Source organism: Podarcis liolepis (assembly GCF_965112155.1).
Source record: "Podarcis liolepis genome assembly, chromosome: 6".
Lineage (NCBI taxonomy): Eukaryota > Metazoa > Chordata > Lepidosauria > Squamata > Lacertidae > Podarcis > Podarcis liolepis.
The window spans coordinates 43132463-43148528 of NC_139559.1; the positions used below are offsets into that span (position 1 = coordinate 43132463).

Sequence of the window (16066 nt, forward strand, 5' to 3'; positions counted from 1 at the left end):
ATAAGGGAATTTCCCTTTAAAAAAGGGAAACGTTGACAGCTATGGATACTCATTAGATACCCAACACCATCTAATCCCTGAAAACAAATCAGTGTGTACCCATTGTAGCTGATATCATATGAAATAGGATCACCAATTGTTCAGGGAGAAATGGCCTGATCTTCTTTTGTACCTTTAACAGAAATTAGCAGATGAAGTTTACCACAGCATTGAGTTGAAACTTACACAACATATTTAATATGATATAAAAAGAAACCAGCAGATCATGTTCCAAATGTTACAAGCATAAATCCAGAGTAACTCAACAAATATCAACGGGGTTACGCTAGCTTACACTGGTGTAACAAAAGGCCAAGTATGGCCCCATAGATAGATAGATAGATTAAATTAAAAGCAAGTTTCATGCCTGCATTTCCATTAAAATAAATGATCCCAAGCATGCCCAACCCCAACATGGGTACCAGTGGGATATGCTGAGTTTTATCCGGAGGGATGTCCAGTGGACTGAGGTTGTTTGGTCATTAGGGACAAAATCCAGAGTCCTCTGTTTTCAAGGGATTTGGATTAAGGCTCCACCCAAGCAGTGGTTTGGAAAGAGCAGAGATTGATTAGATAAGATGATAGATGGTAGATAGATAGATAGATAGATAGATAGATAGATAGATGATAGATAGATAGATGATAAAAAGAAAGAAGGGGTAGGTTGTGTATATTGCTGATTGCAGAGCTTCATTTACATTTAGCATGGTTGACTTCATCCTGGTTTGTGAAGTATAACAGAAGTGATAAAGGGACTACAGGAAAAATCACGACAGGAGATATTTCTCAATGTTCAAGTCTTTCAGTCTGAATTGTAAGAGAGGATCAGGAAGGCAGTGGAAGAATCTGGAGTTGTTTGATGGTTGAAGGTGAAACACCTTAGGGTGCAGGGCCTTCTCTAGAAGTCTCTATTTCTGTTGTGCTCTGCTTGCATATTTATACTTCAATTATTATAAAGACACTATGTCTCCAGTGCTCTCTCATCCAAAGAAAGCTAGACCCTGTGTCATTGCCTTTCAGCTCAGGTAAGTGGGAAGCACATAACAAAATCTTCAAATCCAATGTGAAAGAAGAAGAGAACATGAGAATGGCCAGTGAACTAAATCATCAGCTTTTCTGAGTCACCGGAGAGTCATTAGCGCTCTTGGAACTGAGGTTGAAATATGAAAATGTACTGAAGAATCTCAACTGGAGAAGTTATGCACGGGTCCAAAGCCTAATTTTCTTTCAAGAAACCCCCACTGAGTTTCATTTCACTAAGCTGTAAAAAGACTTGATTGGCTATAAAGAAGGATTTAGAGAGCGTGCAGAGTGGAACCTGGCTCTTGGGGCAGAGCAAATCATGAGGATCAAAAGGGGCCTGAGTCATGGAAGTGAGTTGAGCAAACATAGCTCAGTCGGTGTCGAGTGATTAGGAGAAGAGAACTGCTCCATGTGTTGGAAGTGACTCATATAGGTCAGCAGAATAGGAAAGTCTTGTGCCCTGTTTATCCACTGGGGTCCCCTTCTGATGTAATGTTTATGTTCACCAATTGACATTTAAAAATTATTACGCAAGCACCTCTGCATGGGAATGTTACCTGGGGACTGTGACATTTCTTGAATGGATCTCTGAACAGAATCCTAGGGTTTTCAAGTAAAGTTGTGTTTGTGGACACAGCCCTGGACAAAGTCACATAGATGTCTAATCCTCATGTAATGTTTCCAGGGGTGCGGACATTGAGGGGGCCTGGAGTCACATGATGCATCCCACCCCCACCTAGCGTGCCAGTGCTCTCCCAGCAGCAGAGACATATGGGAAGCACAGAGGGTGATCTTTCCCCTCTGCCTGTGCTGCCCCTGCCCAGCATGCCAGCGCTCTCCCATCATCAGCGAGGGAGGTGGGCCCCTCAATATTGGGGGACTTGACTCCCTTGAACACAAATATTGAGGGGGCCAAAACCCCTTCCACCACCTATAGTTGATGCCCCTGAATGTTTCCATGTGGCAGAGGTTTTCAATGTTATTGAGTCCACGGCTCCCTTGACCAAATGCATTCTTTATGTGGCACCTCTATGGAGCTCAGGAGCCCAGTTATGTCACCCCTTGCCTGCAGGGCTGACAACCTTTCATCCTTTTTTGAACACCCTCCCTTGTTCCCTCAGCCTCCTCTCCCCTCTCCTTGGGAGTCCTCTGGGCAGCCACTGCCGCCCCCGGCCCCCCGGCCCCAAAGAGAGGTGCCTCCCAGAGGCATCATTCACCTGGGGAGCCTGTAGACAGGGCTACTGCAATAAACAGCTGTGCAAGCCTTTGGGAGGCAGAGATAAGAGAGGGCATCAGAGGAGGGAGGGGAAGAAAGAAAGAGGGAAAGAGGCTAGTGTTGCCCGTTGCACCCTTGACCATCATTCAAGGCACCCCAGTGTGCACACTGGTTGAAAACCACTGTCATATGGGAAGTGCTTGCAAAATCACATTTAAAAGCCGATCTTTGAACTCAGGAGGCTATTAAGCGAGAAGCTGCCCTAGGCTGCAGGAGTATAAAGAGGACGACACCTAACTTTTCACCTTATTGGTAGGGTCTGGTGAATGGAATATTGCATAGGGGCAGCTTAAATTTAAATCCTTGTGTTGCCCCTATTTCTCAGTCTGTTATTACTCCAGAAAGTAGGGTGGGTAACAGGCTTTGGCTACAGCTTGTGGTTAGTGAGGAGAGCGCTTAGCCATGAGTCCCAGTTCAGATGACAAGCAAAGATAAAGAGACTGCAGCACAGCAGAAAAAAAGGACTGGGGAGGCCATGCTTTTTCCACAGAATTCCTCCCGAAAACAATGAGATGGTATTGTCCTGTCACTCCCAGGGGGGCTTGATCTATGTGCATTCATGACACATAGTGGCAAGATGCCCAGAATGCAAGCCACTCAGGCTTTGACAACTTGATACCCTGTTTTTAGAAGTTTTTAAGGAGACCTGGGGAGAGTAATGGAGGCAGCACACAACCCTCAAATCATTTCACAAGTACTTCTCTCTTTTTAAGTGTGTGTTCTCAGGTCAATTTTTTTTCTTACACGTTTCCAATTAAAAATCTACCCAGAAATGGAATGGGATGGACTTTATCCCCTCTGGAACTAGGACAGACTGGGCTTTAATGGGTCTGTCTGTCCCTACACACAAGCAAGGTATTAGCTATTTCAGGCTAGTAAGACTGGTTTGGCCCCACTGGGCACCACACTGTAGGGGTACCACAATAATGCTGTATAACAAAGTGCAAGAGGTGTGAGCACCAAATTTTAGCATCTCACAGGGTGCCACTGGAATTTGAGAGCCTAAGGTTCACCACTGGTACACTGCTGCACCCCCCCCACACACACACACAATGGAAGGGTATCTACTCATCTATATGGGACTCTATTAATATCTGTTAGTTGTTTCTAACATAACAACATATGTTTATTGTTCCTAGTCCAAGAGAATAGTCCATGCCAGCTCAGTTCCACATTCCCACAGCTTCTCTCAACTGTATTTTGGCATGCCGTTGCTCCTCCTCTTTGAGTAATTTTACTGAAAGGGAAAGCAACATTATGCTTGAGAGCTTCAAGGGGACATTGCCTGAAGGATGGGGAGGCACAATTTCCTTTGTGACATCTGTCCTGTATAGACATTGCAAAGGGAAATTGTGTGAAAGTTAGTGAGGCAACAGAGCATTCTGATAAGCAGCCTCTTATGCAAAAAGACTCCCACATACAAACACATACACATGGCCCAGAAGGTATGGCCATATCCTTCAAATCATCATGGCAATGGGATTGTCCTTTCCAGGTACACCGTTCTATCCTTTGGCAATTTCTCTCTAGTACTGCACTTGTGTCACAGTAGCGAACTGAAGTGGAATTATACTGTGGGGAAGAGAATGAGTAATTAATCAAGCAATTATTCTCATTTTAAAATGGTGCTGTTAAAGTACCATCATCCGAATCTCGGTGATCACATTATGTTCGGCAACTCAGGTAACATACTGACAGTATGTTGCTACCATCACCCGTATCATCCCATAAGAGCAAAAAGGGGGGAATATCTGTTCTTTGTTACTTTTCATTGTACCCACAATGCACTTCACATGGCTCCACAGAATACAATGCTATGCACTTTTATCTATTGATTAGCACATGCCACAGTATGGTGTTCCTATTACCATGGTATTTATGAATAAATTTGAATATCCCTTTCCTTTTGATCCAGCATCCTTATTAGACAAATGACACTTTGAAATTTTACCTATTTAAATGAAATTGCTTCCTCTTCTTCTTCTTTTTGGTCTCGATAATAATAACAAATCCAACTTCTTTTATAAGCTTGATGTTGTTGCTTAGGGGTGGGTGGGTGCAAATAACTCAATCTGAAGTGTTAGACAGCAAGAGTACAACACAAATGCTACATCTGAGTATGTTCTCTTCTCTAATTTTGAGACAAATTAAGGAGTTGGTATTTAAGAAGCCAGTATTACTGTGACTTCTAGCACTTCTGTGGATCAAATATCAAAGAGGAATCTGTGGAACTCTCCTAGGAGACTCCGTAAGATGCTGTGTAAAACAAGACCTGCAGAGTTTCCTGCAACAGAAGGAGGAGGAGGCAGCAGAATGGAGCAGTAAAGAGAAGGCACTGGGGCAGCAAGGTCAGGGTAGGGATGATAACATATATTCCCCATGTCTAACATAGACTGAAATCAAGTCACTGTGCAAAGCCAAAGTCCCAGAGGAGTGGCGATTGCTGCGAGGCTTAGAACACGACAGATTGCAAGAGTCGGAAGCACATCATCAGGTCCAAGGGGATCGGTGGCTTCAGATGGTTGCCATCCAGGCGCAGATAGCGAAGACGGGGCACGTTTTCGAAATCTGAGGACGGATCGTGGAAAGCGTCCATAGAATTGGGGCAAATCTGGGTCCCGTTGATTTCTAAACAGAGAAAAGAAAGCACAGCAATAAGTTAGGAGAGTCAAGATAATTGATTCTGCACTTCTCTTTTCACCCTCTGGTCTTCCACCAATCGTCAGTTCAAAATTCAAGGTTATGCAGTGGTCCCTTTTGGCTTTAAGACCTATGTTTCCATTCATCATTGTGAAATATCTGGAGAAATCCTCCTTGTCTGCTTCGAACAAGGGCTTTCCCAGTTCATCCCTCAAGTCCCATATCACCCTCCCCCCATTTCATAGGCCTGTATAATCTAGTTTATAAATGATACAGACATCTTTCAAAAGAGGTTGGCAACAATGCTGCTGTGTGTACCCACACCACAAAAGTGAACATAGCTTTACATGCACATAGAGGGACGCGGGTGGCACTGTGGGTAAATCCTCAGCGCCTAGGGCTTGCCGATCGCATGGTCGGTGGTTCGAATCCCCGCGGCGAGGTGAGCTCCCGTCATTTGGTCCCAGCTCCTTCCCACCTAGCAGTTCGAAAGCACCCCTAAAGTACAAGTAGATAAATAGGTACTGCTTTCTAGCGGGAAGGTACACGGCATTTCCGTATGCTGCGCTGGTGCCGGCTTGCCAGAGCAGCTTCGTCACGCTGGCCACGTGACCTGGAAGTGTCTCCGGACAGCGCTGGCCCCCGGCCTCTTAAGTGAGTCGGACACGACTGGCCCGTATGGGCAGGGGTACCTTTACCTTTATAACATGTTAGAAAAGGGTGAATGTCACATTCCAAGGCTGATTAGAAAAGGGATTAATGTAACACAGCTTGGTGTTTAGCATATTGGATATCCATGTCATCCCTGTACTATTCAGACTATATTGCAATCTGTACATTCCAATCTTAAAGCAGATCCGATGTAAAGATGTAACTAAATGCTTGGTATGGATATGTGACTTCATTCATGTATAACTATTGATTGCTAAAGTGATGGGATGCATTTAGGTAAGCAATACAAGTTTTGCTCGTGGTGAACCACACGGAGAAAACTGAGAAACTTGCACTCAGTTTCCCATATGGAAGACAAATTGGCCACTGGGTCTCTCTGCAGGTTGAGCCTTGGAATCAGTCTGCATTTGTCATTGAGCAGCTCTGATTCTGAGCAAAAGGGGGGGGGGTGGAGAGACACAAGGAAGAGGCTTAGGAAGACCCAGAACTCTGCTCCGAGGCCCCCACTGCCCTCCTATGCACCTCTGCCATCTGAGTCCTACCATACCAACAACACAGACATGTATTTCTACAGGGGATCTTGAATACCCTTCAAGTTAGTTTTGGTAAGAGACATTCAGTGCCCCTGAGATGGTGATGATAAGCAGCAGCAGCATTATATCAACAGAATGGTGTTGTTCCACTTCTAGGTTCCAAAGACCTGCTCAAACATAACACTAGATGGCCTCAGGCTAATGAAGACTCGCATCCCTATTATTATTGTAAAATGAAACTATTCAAATGGCTCCCTCGCTGGGGATGTTATGAAGATAAAATAAACAAGTTACTGGGCCTTTGCTGATTGTGATTTATAAATACTGGCTAACATTATTTAAAGGGGAAAAACAGTTGTTGTTTTCTAAAAAAAAACCTAACCAACAAAGTAGGCCATTATTTAAGCAGGAAAACATCCAACCTCTTCCTTTGATCTATTCTTCAAAGAACCTTAAGTATTCTGTAATTCAGGGATCACTAACCTATGCTCCTCCAAATGTTCCCAGACTCCATCAGCCTCAGCCAGTGTGACAATCAAGACTACTGGAAATGGTAATCTAGCAATATCTGGAGGCCCAAAGTGTTGCCATATCTGCTGTAAATGCTAGTTCTCAGAGGGCTATACAGAAGGCTGGTTATCAAGTAGCCAACTACTACACGCTTTCTAAAAAGGCTCAGTTTTTAGGTGTTAATTTATCTGTTGCTTAGCAGACATTTACTCATATTTAGGTTACAATATCATTCATCCCTAGCCCTGATTGGCTCTGCCCCCACCCTCCTTATATCACTTCCCTGAAGTCTGATCAGTTATCCAAAGGCACACATCACTGGTGAAAGTACTGAGTAAGAGTAAAGTCTAATACTCTTTTGTACCATGCTTAGGCAAAGCCAACCTGGAGTAGTAGTAGTGGTGGTTGGTAAAATTATGTTTACATATGCTTCTTTCCTCCTCTGTGTCAATGGCATGGGATTTAGATATCAACAAACCACCTTTGACTTTCCTTGGGATTTCAACATGCCTGTTAGACAAAGGATCAGGGGGTGTTGGCATTGCAAGTATCAGACTCATGGTGTGTGTGTGTGTGTGTGTGTGTGTGTGTGTGAGAGAGAGAGAGAGAGAGAGAGAGAGAGAGAGAGAGGGGGGGGTCCAATTCTCATTAGGACTATGGCAGAGACCAATGAAGCTATGGTCCCCATCCAACTCCCACCCTGAGCCAGCTTTTTCTTTTCTTTTCTTTTCTTAAGCTATGCAACGTGAACAATATGGCAAACCTTGCATCAGATTTGGAACTTGTTCATAGCACAACAAATCCTTCATTTGATCAATTGCTTTCTTGTGCTTATGTTTCTGAAAGCCAGATACCTGGGCTTTAAAAATATATAACAGAAGCAAGCTGATATATTTCCACCTTCCTAGAGAAACCAGGGTAGGGGTGGCAGCTATTATTAAGAGAGAGGGGGAAAAACCTTTTTAAGGGAACCAGCTGAGGATGTAAGGCAAAGAGGTTGGTAAAAAGCCATGCTTGGCTCCAAGGCATTGCACATTATAAGCACTGCAATTATGATTAACAGCAATCTTAATTATAAGAGTTCATGAATCAGAATTTGCTTCCTGTTGCTAAATCATGAACCATATGTGCACTTGAATCTCAGTGCAAACAGTTTATATTTCATGCCATGGCACCAGCTAAGGATTACATCCATGCCATTTCTTCTTTTATTGTTTCAGTTATCTTGAGAATATCAGGGGGCAGGGCTAGGATGGGGTCACCAACTTGGTGCCCATGGTCACCAGTGTGCCCACCAGTACCTCCTATGGTGTCTGCAAAAGGCCTTTGTACCTAACCCATTAAAAAAACTCACAACATAAGAGAGATGTTGGCTCTTCCTAATCAGTTCCTGTCTGCACTGGCTTAGCCTCTCTTACATTGCCAGTTAAACATACCAACATTTCATTATCTGTCATGCTTGGACACCTACCTTTCTATCCAATTTGAGCAGAGGAGAGGTGCAAAGTGCTTCTCTTTCTGCTCTTTGAGGAGTGGCAGCCATTTCTTGTTATGCCACATCCTGATGGCAGCCATTTTGTGACTGGCACCTATGGCCCTTCCTTAAAGTTCAAAATGTACCCACTGGGTGTAGTCAATAACATTTTAGTCACAGTAGACCCATTTAAACTTAGTTCCTGTCATTCATTTCTGTGGTTCTACTGTGAGTAAACTTAGTTGAACACGACCTACACAGTCCCCAAAAGGCTGATGCTCCTTATATTATATTTCCCCTCATGTAGCAACCTAGGCAGAGCAAAGGGCAAGGGTGGTGATGTCTTTTGCTGGAGTGCATCTCTAACTGAAAGTAACTAATGAAGTAATTAGTACCCTCAAACTGAAGCACTAATGAGACCCCATTACCATTTAGTAAAATATCTGCACCCACAAGTATCACATCCCTGCTGTGCAAAAGTGCTTTTATCCTTACTGCACAGATGGAACAACTGATGATGTGAAACACATGCTTATCTGTTCAAAAGAAATTTTAAAACCCTTTAGGTCTTAATCCTGAGAAAACTCCCCAAGGGATTAAGAAGTTTGGGAGTGCCTCCTGAAATGGGGCAAGTCCCGTTGCATTTTCTAGGTGATATCCAAGCTAAGTGTCAACTTGAATTCTGTGGGGTTAAGAAGAAGAAGCCCCAAATAAACCTGAGCTCCACATTTCCCTGCTTCTAAAAGTAGGTCTCTAGCCTTTGTACTTGCTAATAAAAGATGTAAAGTGTGACCTTAGGATAACCTTAGACTAGAGACTCCAAGGCGTGTGAATCTAAGTTATGAATTTAAAACAAAAACTTGTAACTTTAACACAAGAATCATTAGTCTTAGATCCTGCCTGTGTTCTGTTGAGCATGGGAGTCATAAATGTTGCATCAATGAGCTAGCCTGGTTCAAATGAAATGTTTTTGCCTTGAGCTGCCAGATGTGAATAAAGTTACTCAGAATTTAACTACATTTTCTCTCTTTGGAGCCCATTGTATAAGTTGGCTTCATTGGCCTAACCCACTGCTCTTCCAGAGTGCCAAAAGTTTAAAGCAAAGTGGGGGGGGGGATAGCACTTAGGCCGGTTGTTTCATGGCTTATTGTTTCCTTTGCTTGCTAAGAATTCTGGAAAGGATTCTGCATTCCTGCTCTCCTGCAGATGTTTTCAATCAAGGCAGCAGGTGGTGGGAGCTCCAGCAGCACAAACATCTGGGGGCAGTGTGCTTGCGGACTCTGTGGGATGACACCTGTCCTATGAACTGACATGGGCTTTGCCCAAAAATGTATGGCCCAAAAGCATTGGCTAGATTTTCTGCCTCAGATGAAAAGTATGGGCACTATATATCTTGACTTGGGCACCATTTGCTGCTTCATCACAGGAAGCAAAATGTCTTGGACTGGCCTTGATGGCCATTCTTAGGTTCTGCCACATGTTCTCCTGTAGGCCTAGCCAACTGCAGGTCTCTGCTGACTCACTTTCAATGGAATTGTTATTCAAGTAGAGGTGCTCCAGCTTGGAGTTGATGTAGGGGATGTTGGTGAGGTTGTTGTATGCCAAGTGCAACACCAGCAAGTTAGTGAGGTTGAAGGAATTCTTGGGCAGTCCTTTGTCGGAGAGCTTATTGTAGTTAAGCCTAATGAAAGCCAAGTTGGGGAAATCTTTGAAGTAGTTGTTGGGGATGTCTTCGATTTGATTCTCGTCTAGGAAGAGCTGGTGGATTGCATTGGGAACCGAAGGTGGCATCTTGTGTAGCCTGTTGTGAGCTAAGTTGAGCTGCATGAGGTTCTTGAGCCCCTTGAAAGTATTTTTGTTGAAGTTTCCATCATTCAGCTCATTGTGATGAAGGTCTAAGAGGATGAGGTGATTCAGGTTGCTGAATACACCAGCAGGGATCTTAGAGATCCGGTTCCTGCTCAGCCGAAGTTGTTCCAGATTGGGAGGCAAATTGTTGGGTACTTCCCTAAGATGATTCTTCTCCATGTACAGGAACATAAGGCTTTCCAACTTATCCAGCACCTTCTTGTTCACCTTCGCGATGCGGTTGTTATCCAGATTAATCCACCTCAGCTCTGTGGCATTCTTGAAGGACTCCTCAGGAAGCTCATCAATGAAGTTATTCTGCAGGTAGATATAATGGGCCCTGGGTGGGAAAATGGGCACTTTTCTCAGGTTGCGGCTATCACAGTAAATGGCTGAAGGGAAATCTGGAGGGCAGAAACATTCTCTAGGGCAGTCTGGGAAAACTGAGGGAGGTCCAGGTGGCAGAGGCGGAGGCAATTCTGTAGGTTCAACTGGTTCAGAGGGTGGAGGAGTAGCACGCTTTCTTCCAGGCTTGCGCCTCTGTCCATTCACCTCACAAATCAGCACAAGAATGAGTGGGAAAATCAGTCTGGCAAGCCCCTTCATGGTCTAGACAGTCACCTGTTAGAAGACAAGAAGAAACCATTGAAAATAGGACCATACTGGACATAACTTAGTGTTGCTATCCTTTTCTCCAGCACTGGATTTCCTCGACCAGAGTACCTTTAGGTGCAAAAGTGAAGTGTATGTGTGTGTGTGTGTGTGTGTGTGTGTGTGTGTGTGTTTTAATGGCCAGTAGTACATAGCTTATTTGGTGCACAACTTTTTATGGTCAGGCAGAGCAATCCTGCAGTGGCATAGGTAGCTGCTAAGGTGCCCGGAGTAGCGTGCGCACCCTAGGGGTGGGGCAAGCCGCCCATGGAGTGGAGTGCGATGGGGCAGGACTCCTCCAAGGAGTCTGCCTGCTGCCTCCCCTTCAGCTGTAGGGTGGCTGAGGGGGAGGCAGTGGGCAGACGCAAGCCCCATACTGCTGTTTCAGTCAGTGTACAGCCTGCAGGCACCTGAGCCACCACATCACACCCAGGAGGGAAGCATGGCTTGAGCTGCAGGCCCCATGGTAAGCGCTGCCCCCCACGATATGGCGCCCAGCGCACAATGCCCCCCCAACTACGCCTCTGCAATCCTGTGTACCAGGGGGTAGAGAACCTTCTTCAGCTCAAAAGCCACATTCTCTTCTGGCCCACCTTCTGGGGGCCACGTGCCAGTGGCATCCAGGGCCAGAGGCAAAAGTGGGCAAAGCAATGCATGTAACTCTCATATTTGTGCTGGAGGCTGGTTTACACACACACTCATACACCCTGCTCTGTCCTCCAGCCAGGCAATGAAGAGGCAATATCAGGGTTCAAGTGCACATTCCAACCAGGGACAAAGATTTAAGAAGGGGATGACTGGTAAGGAGTTGGCTGTTAGTGGTAAAGAAAAAAGGCCAAGGATAATCACTAAATGAGTTCTGCTCAGAGTAGACCTAGTGAAATTAATGGACCTATCTATATTCCACCTTTTAGGACAAGGTCCTGGCAAACTGGCTTTCAAAAATTAGTATTACCGTGCAGCAGTACAATAAATGCCATCAGTTATAAACCGACTCAGCCAATATAAAAAAATTCAAGAACAGCCTTAAAAACTTTTTTTTTTAGGTCTTAAAGATTTTAAAACAGAGGATTGGTGGTTTATGTCCACTCCAGGGATGGCTGTGGGCCGGATTTCTGCATTGTAGGGGGTTGGACTAAATGACCCTTATTGTACCTCCCAACTCTGCAATTCTATGATCCTATGATAGTTAAACTCTGAACAGAACCAGGATTGGATACAACCCCAGGCTTTGAGCTCAGGTACTTTCTGCTAGAGCTCATACTATATTTAGCAAAATTTCAAAATCTGCTTAATTTTCAAATTTCAACAATGATATTTTGATGTTGAAATTTGTTATTTGTTACACTAATTTGTTTTGATTGATTTAATTTTAATTAATAAACTAATTAACTAAAATGTGTTGTTGCAAATTAACTATTGAAATTACTTCCAAATGCTAATTGCTACTGCATGTCTGTTGACAGCTATTGACAGCTGCTGACAGCTACATGTCAGATGCTGTCTGCTACTGCATGTAAGATGCTATCAAATGCGAATGAAAGCCATCAGATCAGATCAGTGGCTGTTAAAATAAAGGCTCAAGATTGGAACTGTCGTATTTGGACTAACTAAAAGTATTGGAACAGGATGAAATAAGAACATCATTCTCTGAAATCCAGAACACGGGAAGTCATTCAAAATTGTTTAATTTGGTCTTGGATAATTGGCTTTTTTAATCATATTATAATTTGGTGTTGTATTAATGTGGCTTTTATTGGATTGTTATAAATGAAAACTAATAAAAATTATTAATAAAAAAGATGCTATCAAATGCTGATCACATCAGCCAACAGAGAACTGTCAAACCTTGCAAATACTTGTACATCAAATGCCGATGCCTAAGATATTCAGTAAATGTTTGGAGAACTTGCAAGCAGCCAATAAACAAACAAGGGGTATTAGCCACCAAAACTAGAAGAAGAGAATGCTAAGGTGTGGGGTTCTTTTGCTCCATTTTCTGGTTCCTTGACTCATACTTTAGGGAACTAGATGTACTGCTTTATGGTGGTAGTCAACTAAGCTGCAATCAGAGCAGACCTAGTGAAACCTGTAATCCTAACACAGTCATGTTCATTAAGTTAAATCAGTCAACTTAGTTGAATACTACACTCAATATCTTCAATTTTCATAGCTTTCTTTTCACAGCTGTGGATTTGTGAAAGAGATAAATGTGATCCCCATCTTGCGGCCTGGCAACCTAGCCTTGGATCAGTGCCCCTCGTGCCATCAGCACAGCTGGCTTCCAGCCTTGAGTACAGGAGGGTTCCCTGGAAAAGGGAGAGCACCTGCCTTTACCAAGGGCATCGCCTAAGCTCATGAATACGTATTGCAGTGCATATTCTTGGTTTTTGGTTTTTCATAAATCATGTGTTTACAGCTTGCCATCTCATCTCCTTTTTACGATACCAAAAGGAAGTGATTCGCACAACAAACCCTGCAGTTGAAAATTGTTTAGGCCTGTTGTCTTATTTATATATCTCTTTTAATGAATTCTATAGATGGACAGCCAATGCTGTAAAACATACAAAGTTCTCCATTGTATCTTTTCCTCCCAATCCCACAGCATTCCATACCTTTTAAAAATGGCTGTTTTATTCATGATGGCGATGATTACACTCGGACAGCTTTTTAAGTATATGTTTTGGAAAAACTGAGGAGCACCTGCTAGCCAGTTCCATTTTCAGAATACCTCATTTCTTTTTTCAGCACCATCCTTTCAGTTGTGTGTGTTTCCTTCATCTTGAAAACAAAGAGCACATCTACCTTGTTTGTAAGCATAAGCATTGCTAACCTCTGCAGCAAGGCTGCCCTTCCCTTCATTGCATGGAAGCTGGGGCACCACACAGCCACTTCTAGAGTAGGTCTAGCATAAATATCTCACTGAAGAATAGCATCCTCTTCTTAACCATCTGGAAAGGCCCTTATTCTCAAGAGTGTCAGAAGAATAAGAGGGCTTCTCATGGTCACAGCTGTGAAGGAAATGTGAGCAAATTGTAGCCTGTACAACAATGTCCTTGAAAGCTGTAAAGAACCTGTAGGTGTAATAGCAGCTGAGAAAGGTGCAGAGAACTGCTGTCTTCTTACTGAAAAGCTAATGTCTACAATCTCTTCATTTTTCATGGGAGGAAGGGAAACAAGAATCATGCACCTATACCTATGTATTTGGACTGTGGCTCCTTCAAAAAAAAATTTTAAAAAAATGCTTGCAGCATTTGATGGGAGGCATTTTAACTTCCCATCCTGCCCTGTCTGAATCCTGTGCAAAATAACACAGCAGCTTTTGATCCACCCAAATGTGCATCTTGCACAAAGCTAATTGTTTGCATGGGAAAGCTGAACTAGAGAAAGAAGGGTGCCAACATACACAATGATTCTTTTTATTATTCTCATGATGACTTAATTTACTCGCTCCTGTTCTCTGCTTGTGATATATCCTAATAAGTATTTGGGGATCTATCTAATTCTGGGTCCAAATTATTTTGTGTGGTAGCACTGAAGATTGGAATTGCACACCCACCACCATTCTACTTTTATTAGTGTATCCTTTAAAATTTTAAGAACTTATTCATGCTTAATTGTGTTGCTTAATCTCTGCTGGGCTGTGTCTCAAACGGTAATTGTGATTTATTTTATTTTCCATATTGTATCCTAGCCATATTTAGCTGTGCCACCCAGAGAACATAGGATGTCATCAATAAAAAGAAAATAATACTCAAATTATGGAATTAAGTTTTCCCATGCTTTCCGTCACTCCATCCATCAGGCTTCCTAAGGACTTGGTTCTCATTAGGCATCAAAGTAAGTGGCAGATTTTTCAGCATACCAAACACAGCTCCAATTATGGCCAGATTTTTAAAAGAATGTGACACACAGAGAGAAGGGAGAAGTGCTTTGGACATCTGGTCTTTAAAACCCGAAGCACAAGGCAGTTAGATCCAAACAGGCACAGTGGTTGTCATCATTAAAGCCATGCAAGGGAAATGGCTGGGTCCAAGTGATTTTGCAACCGTCAACTTATTAAATCCTTAGCAAGGCAGGAGCAACGCTGCCGAGGTTCCAAGGTTGTGAATACTCCAACACAATGTATCTGGCAAATGTGAATGCAAATTGTCAGAACATATGGAGAGGAAAGGGAAAGTTGCTTAGCTGGGGTGTGATGAGGTGGGCGAGGTTACTTTCTTCGTTTCCTGGCATCCTCCTACTGAGCGTGGAAAAATCCTGACAGCTTTGAACCACAGTGTTCCACTTCAGCACAAATGGATATTTTAACAGCACTGCCACCAAGCGCCTGCACTGAAATCTGCACCGCACTTTTTCTCTCAGTTGTAAAAATGCACAAGCAGGGCCTAATTAACTTAGGAGCCTCAAATGGTGCCAAGGGGCACTGGAGCCATTAGAAGTTCTGCCAAAATGGTTTATTGCAGCTTTGGAACACGTTCAATGGAAATATCGCCTTAGTGATCTATGCTTAATATGGAAGCTGACTCACAAGACAATGAATCAGTACCAAATAGTCTTAAGGGTGCTGTCAGGCTCTCAACTACAGCAACCAGCAAAACAGGAGCAAGCTTCTCCCTTGGGCAGAAAAGAAATGGTTTTAGGCCCATACTCTGTCACAAACTTCCTTTGCAACCATAGATAAGTCATTGTGCTTGTTTTGGAAACTTTTCCAGAGTCCCTTTGCAGAATCGTATTGAAACTTGGTCCAGGGGACCCGTGGCCCTCCAGCTGTTGACTTTTGAAAACAAATCCAATCACAAGATTTAAAGTCAAGGGACCATGTTGCATTTTGCAGCTCCTTCTGCTTATTTTACCTAACAGAGCAGCTCCTAATCGTGGTCTATTAGAATGTATTCTGCAATTGGTCACGCTGGAAACACTGAGTCAAGCTGGTGTAACTCTAGGAACTGAATTATCTCCATTAAAATGCACAGGTAGCGCTCTCTCTCTCTCTCTCTCTCTCTCTCTCTCTCTCTCCCCCCTCATGCAGCTCTTTTGGATCAACTGACAAATCCCAAACCAGGGCCAGACTCTGGTAATATGGTGCCCTGAGCAAGAAAAAAATTGGGTGCCCCCCAATATTCCTTATTTTCACAATAATTATTTTTGGTACAGCTGCTTTTTATGGACCTTCTCAGTATGCACCTGTACAAATACAGGTGATATCATCATCATAATGTTGTGCCCCCTCAGCTCAGCACCTAAATGTGGCGCTGCCCAAACCCAATTGAACACACACACAGAGAGATTTCTAGTTTTTAAAGTATACACCTTTCAACCCATTAAAAGGGCCTATTCAGAGCCTATTCCAGTTGTGGCAATGGGCCCAAATTGTCCTGCTCTGACCCATATGCCACA

General features: G+C 43.4%; 1 protein-coding gene across 1 annotated transcript in view; it reads right to left on the bottom strand.

Moving 5' to 3' along the window:
• Window positions 1-214: 214 nt before the first annotated feature.
• PRELP (proline and arginine rich end leucine rich repeat protein) overlaps window positions 215-16066 on the bottom strand; it is a 32939-nt gene continuing 17087 nt past the window's right edge. Inside the window, exons 2-3 of the mRNA XM_083509869.1 lie at window positions 9691-10636; window positions 215-4966 (exon numbers count right to left, since the gene is read on the bottom strand). Coding sequence (XP_083365995.1) covers window positions 4791-4966; window positions 9691-10621 — 1107 coding nt within the window. The 5' untranslated portion in view covers window positions 10622-10636 and the 3' untranslated portion in view covers window positions 215-4790. The remainder of the gene's footprint in view (window positions 4967-9690; window positions 10637-16066) is intronic.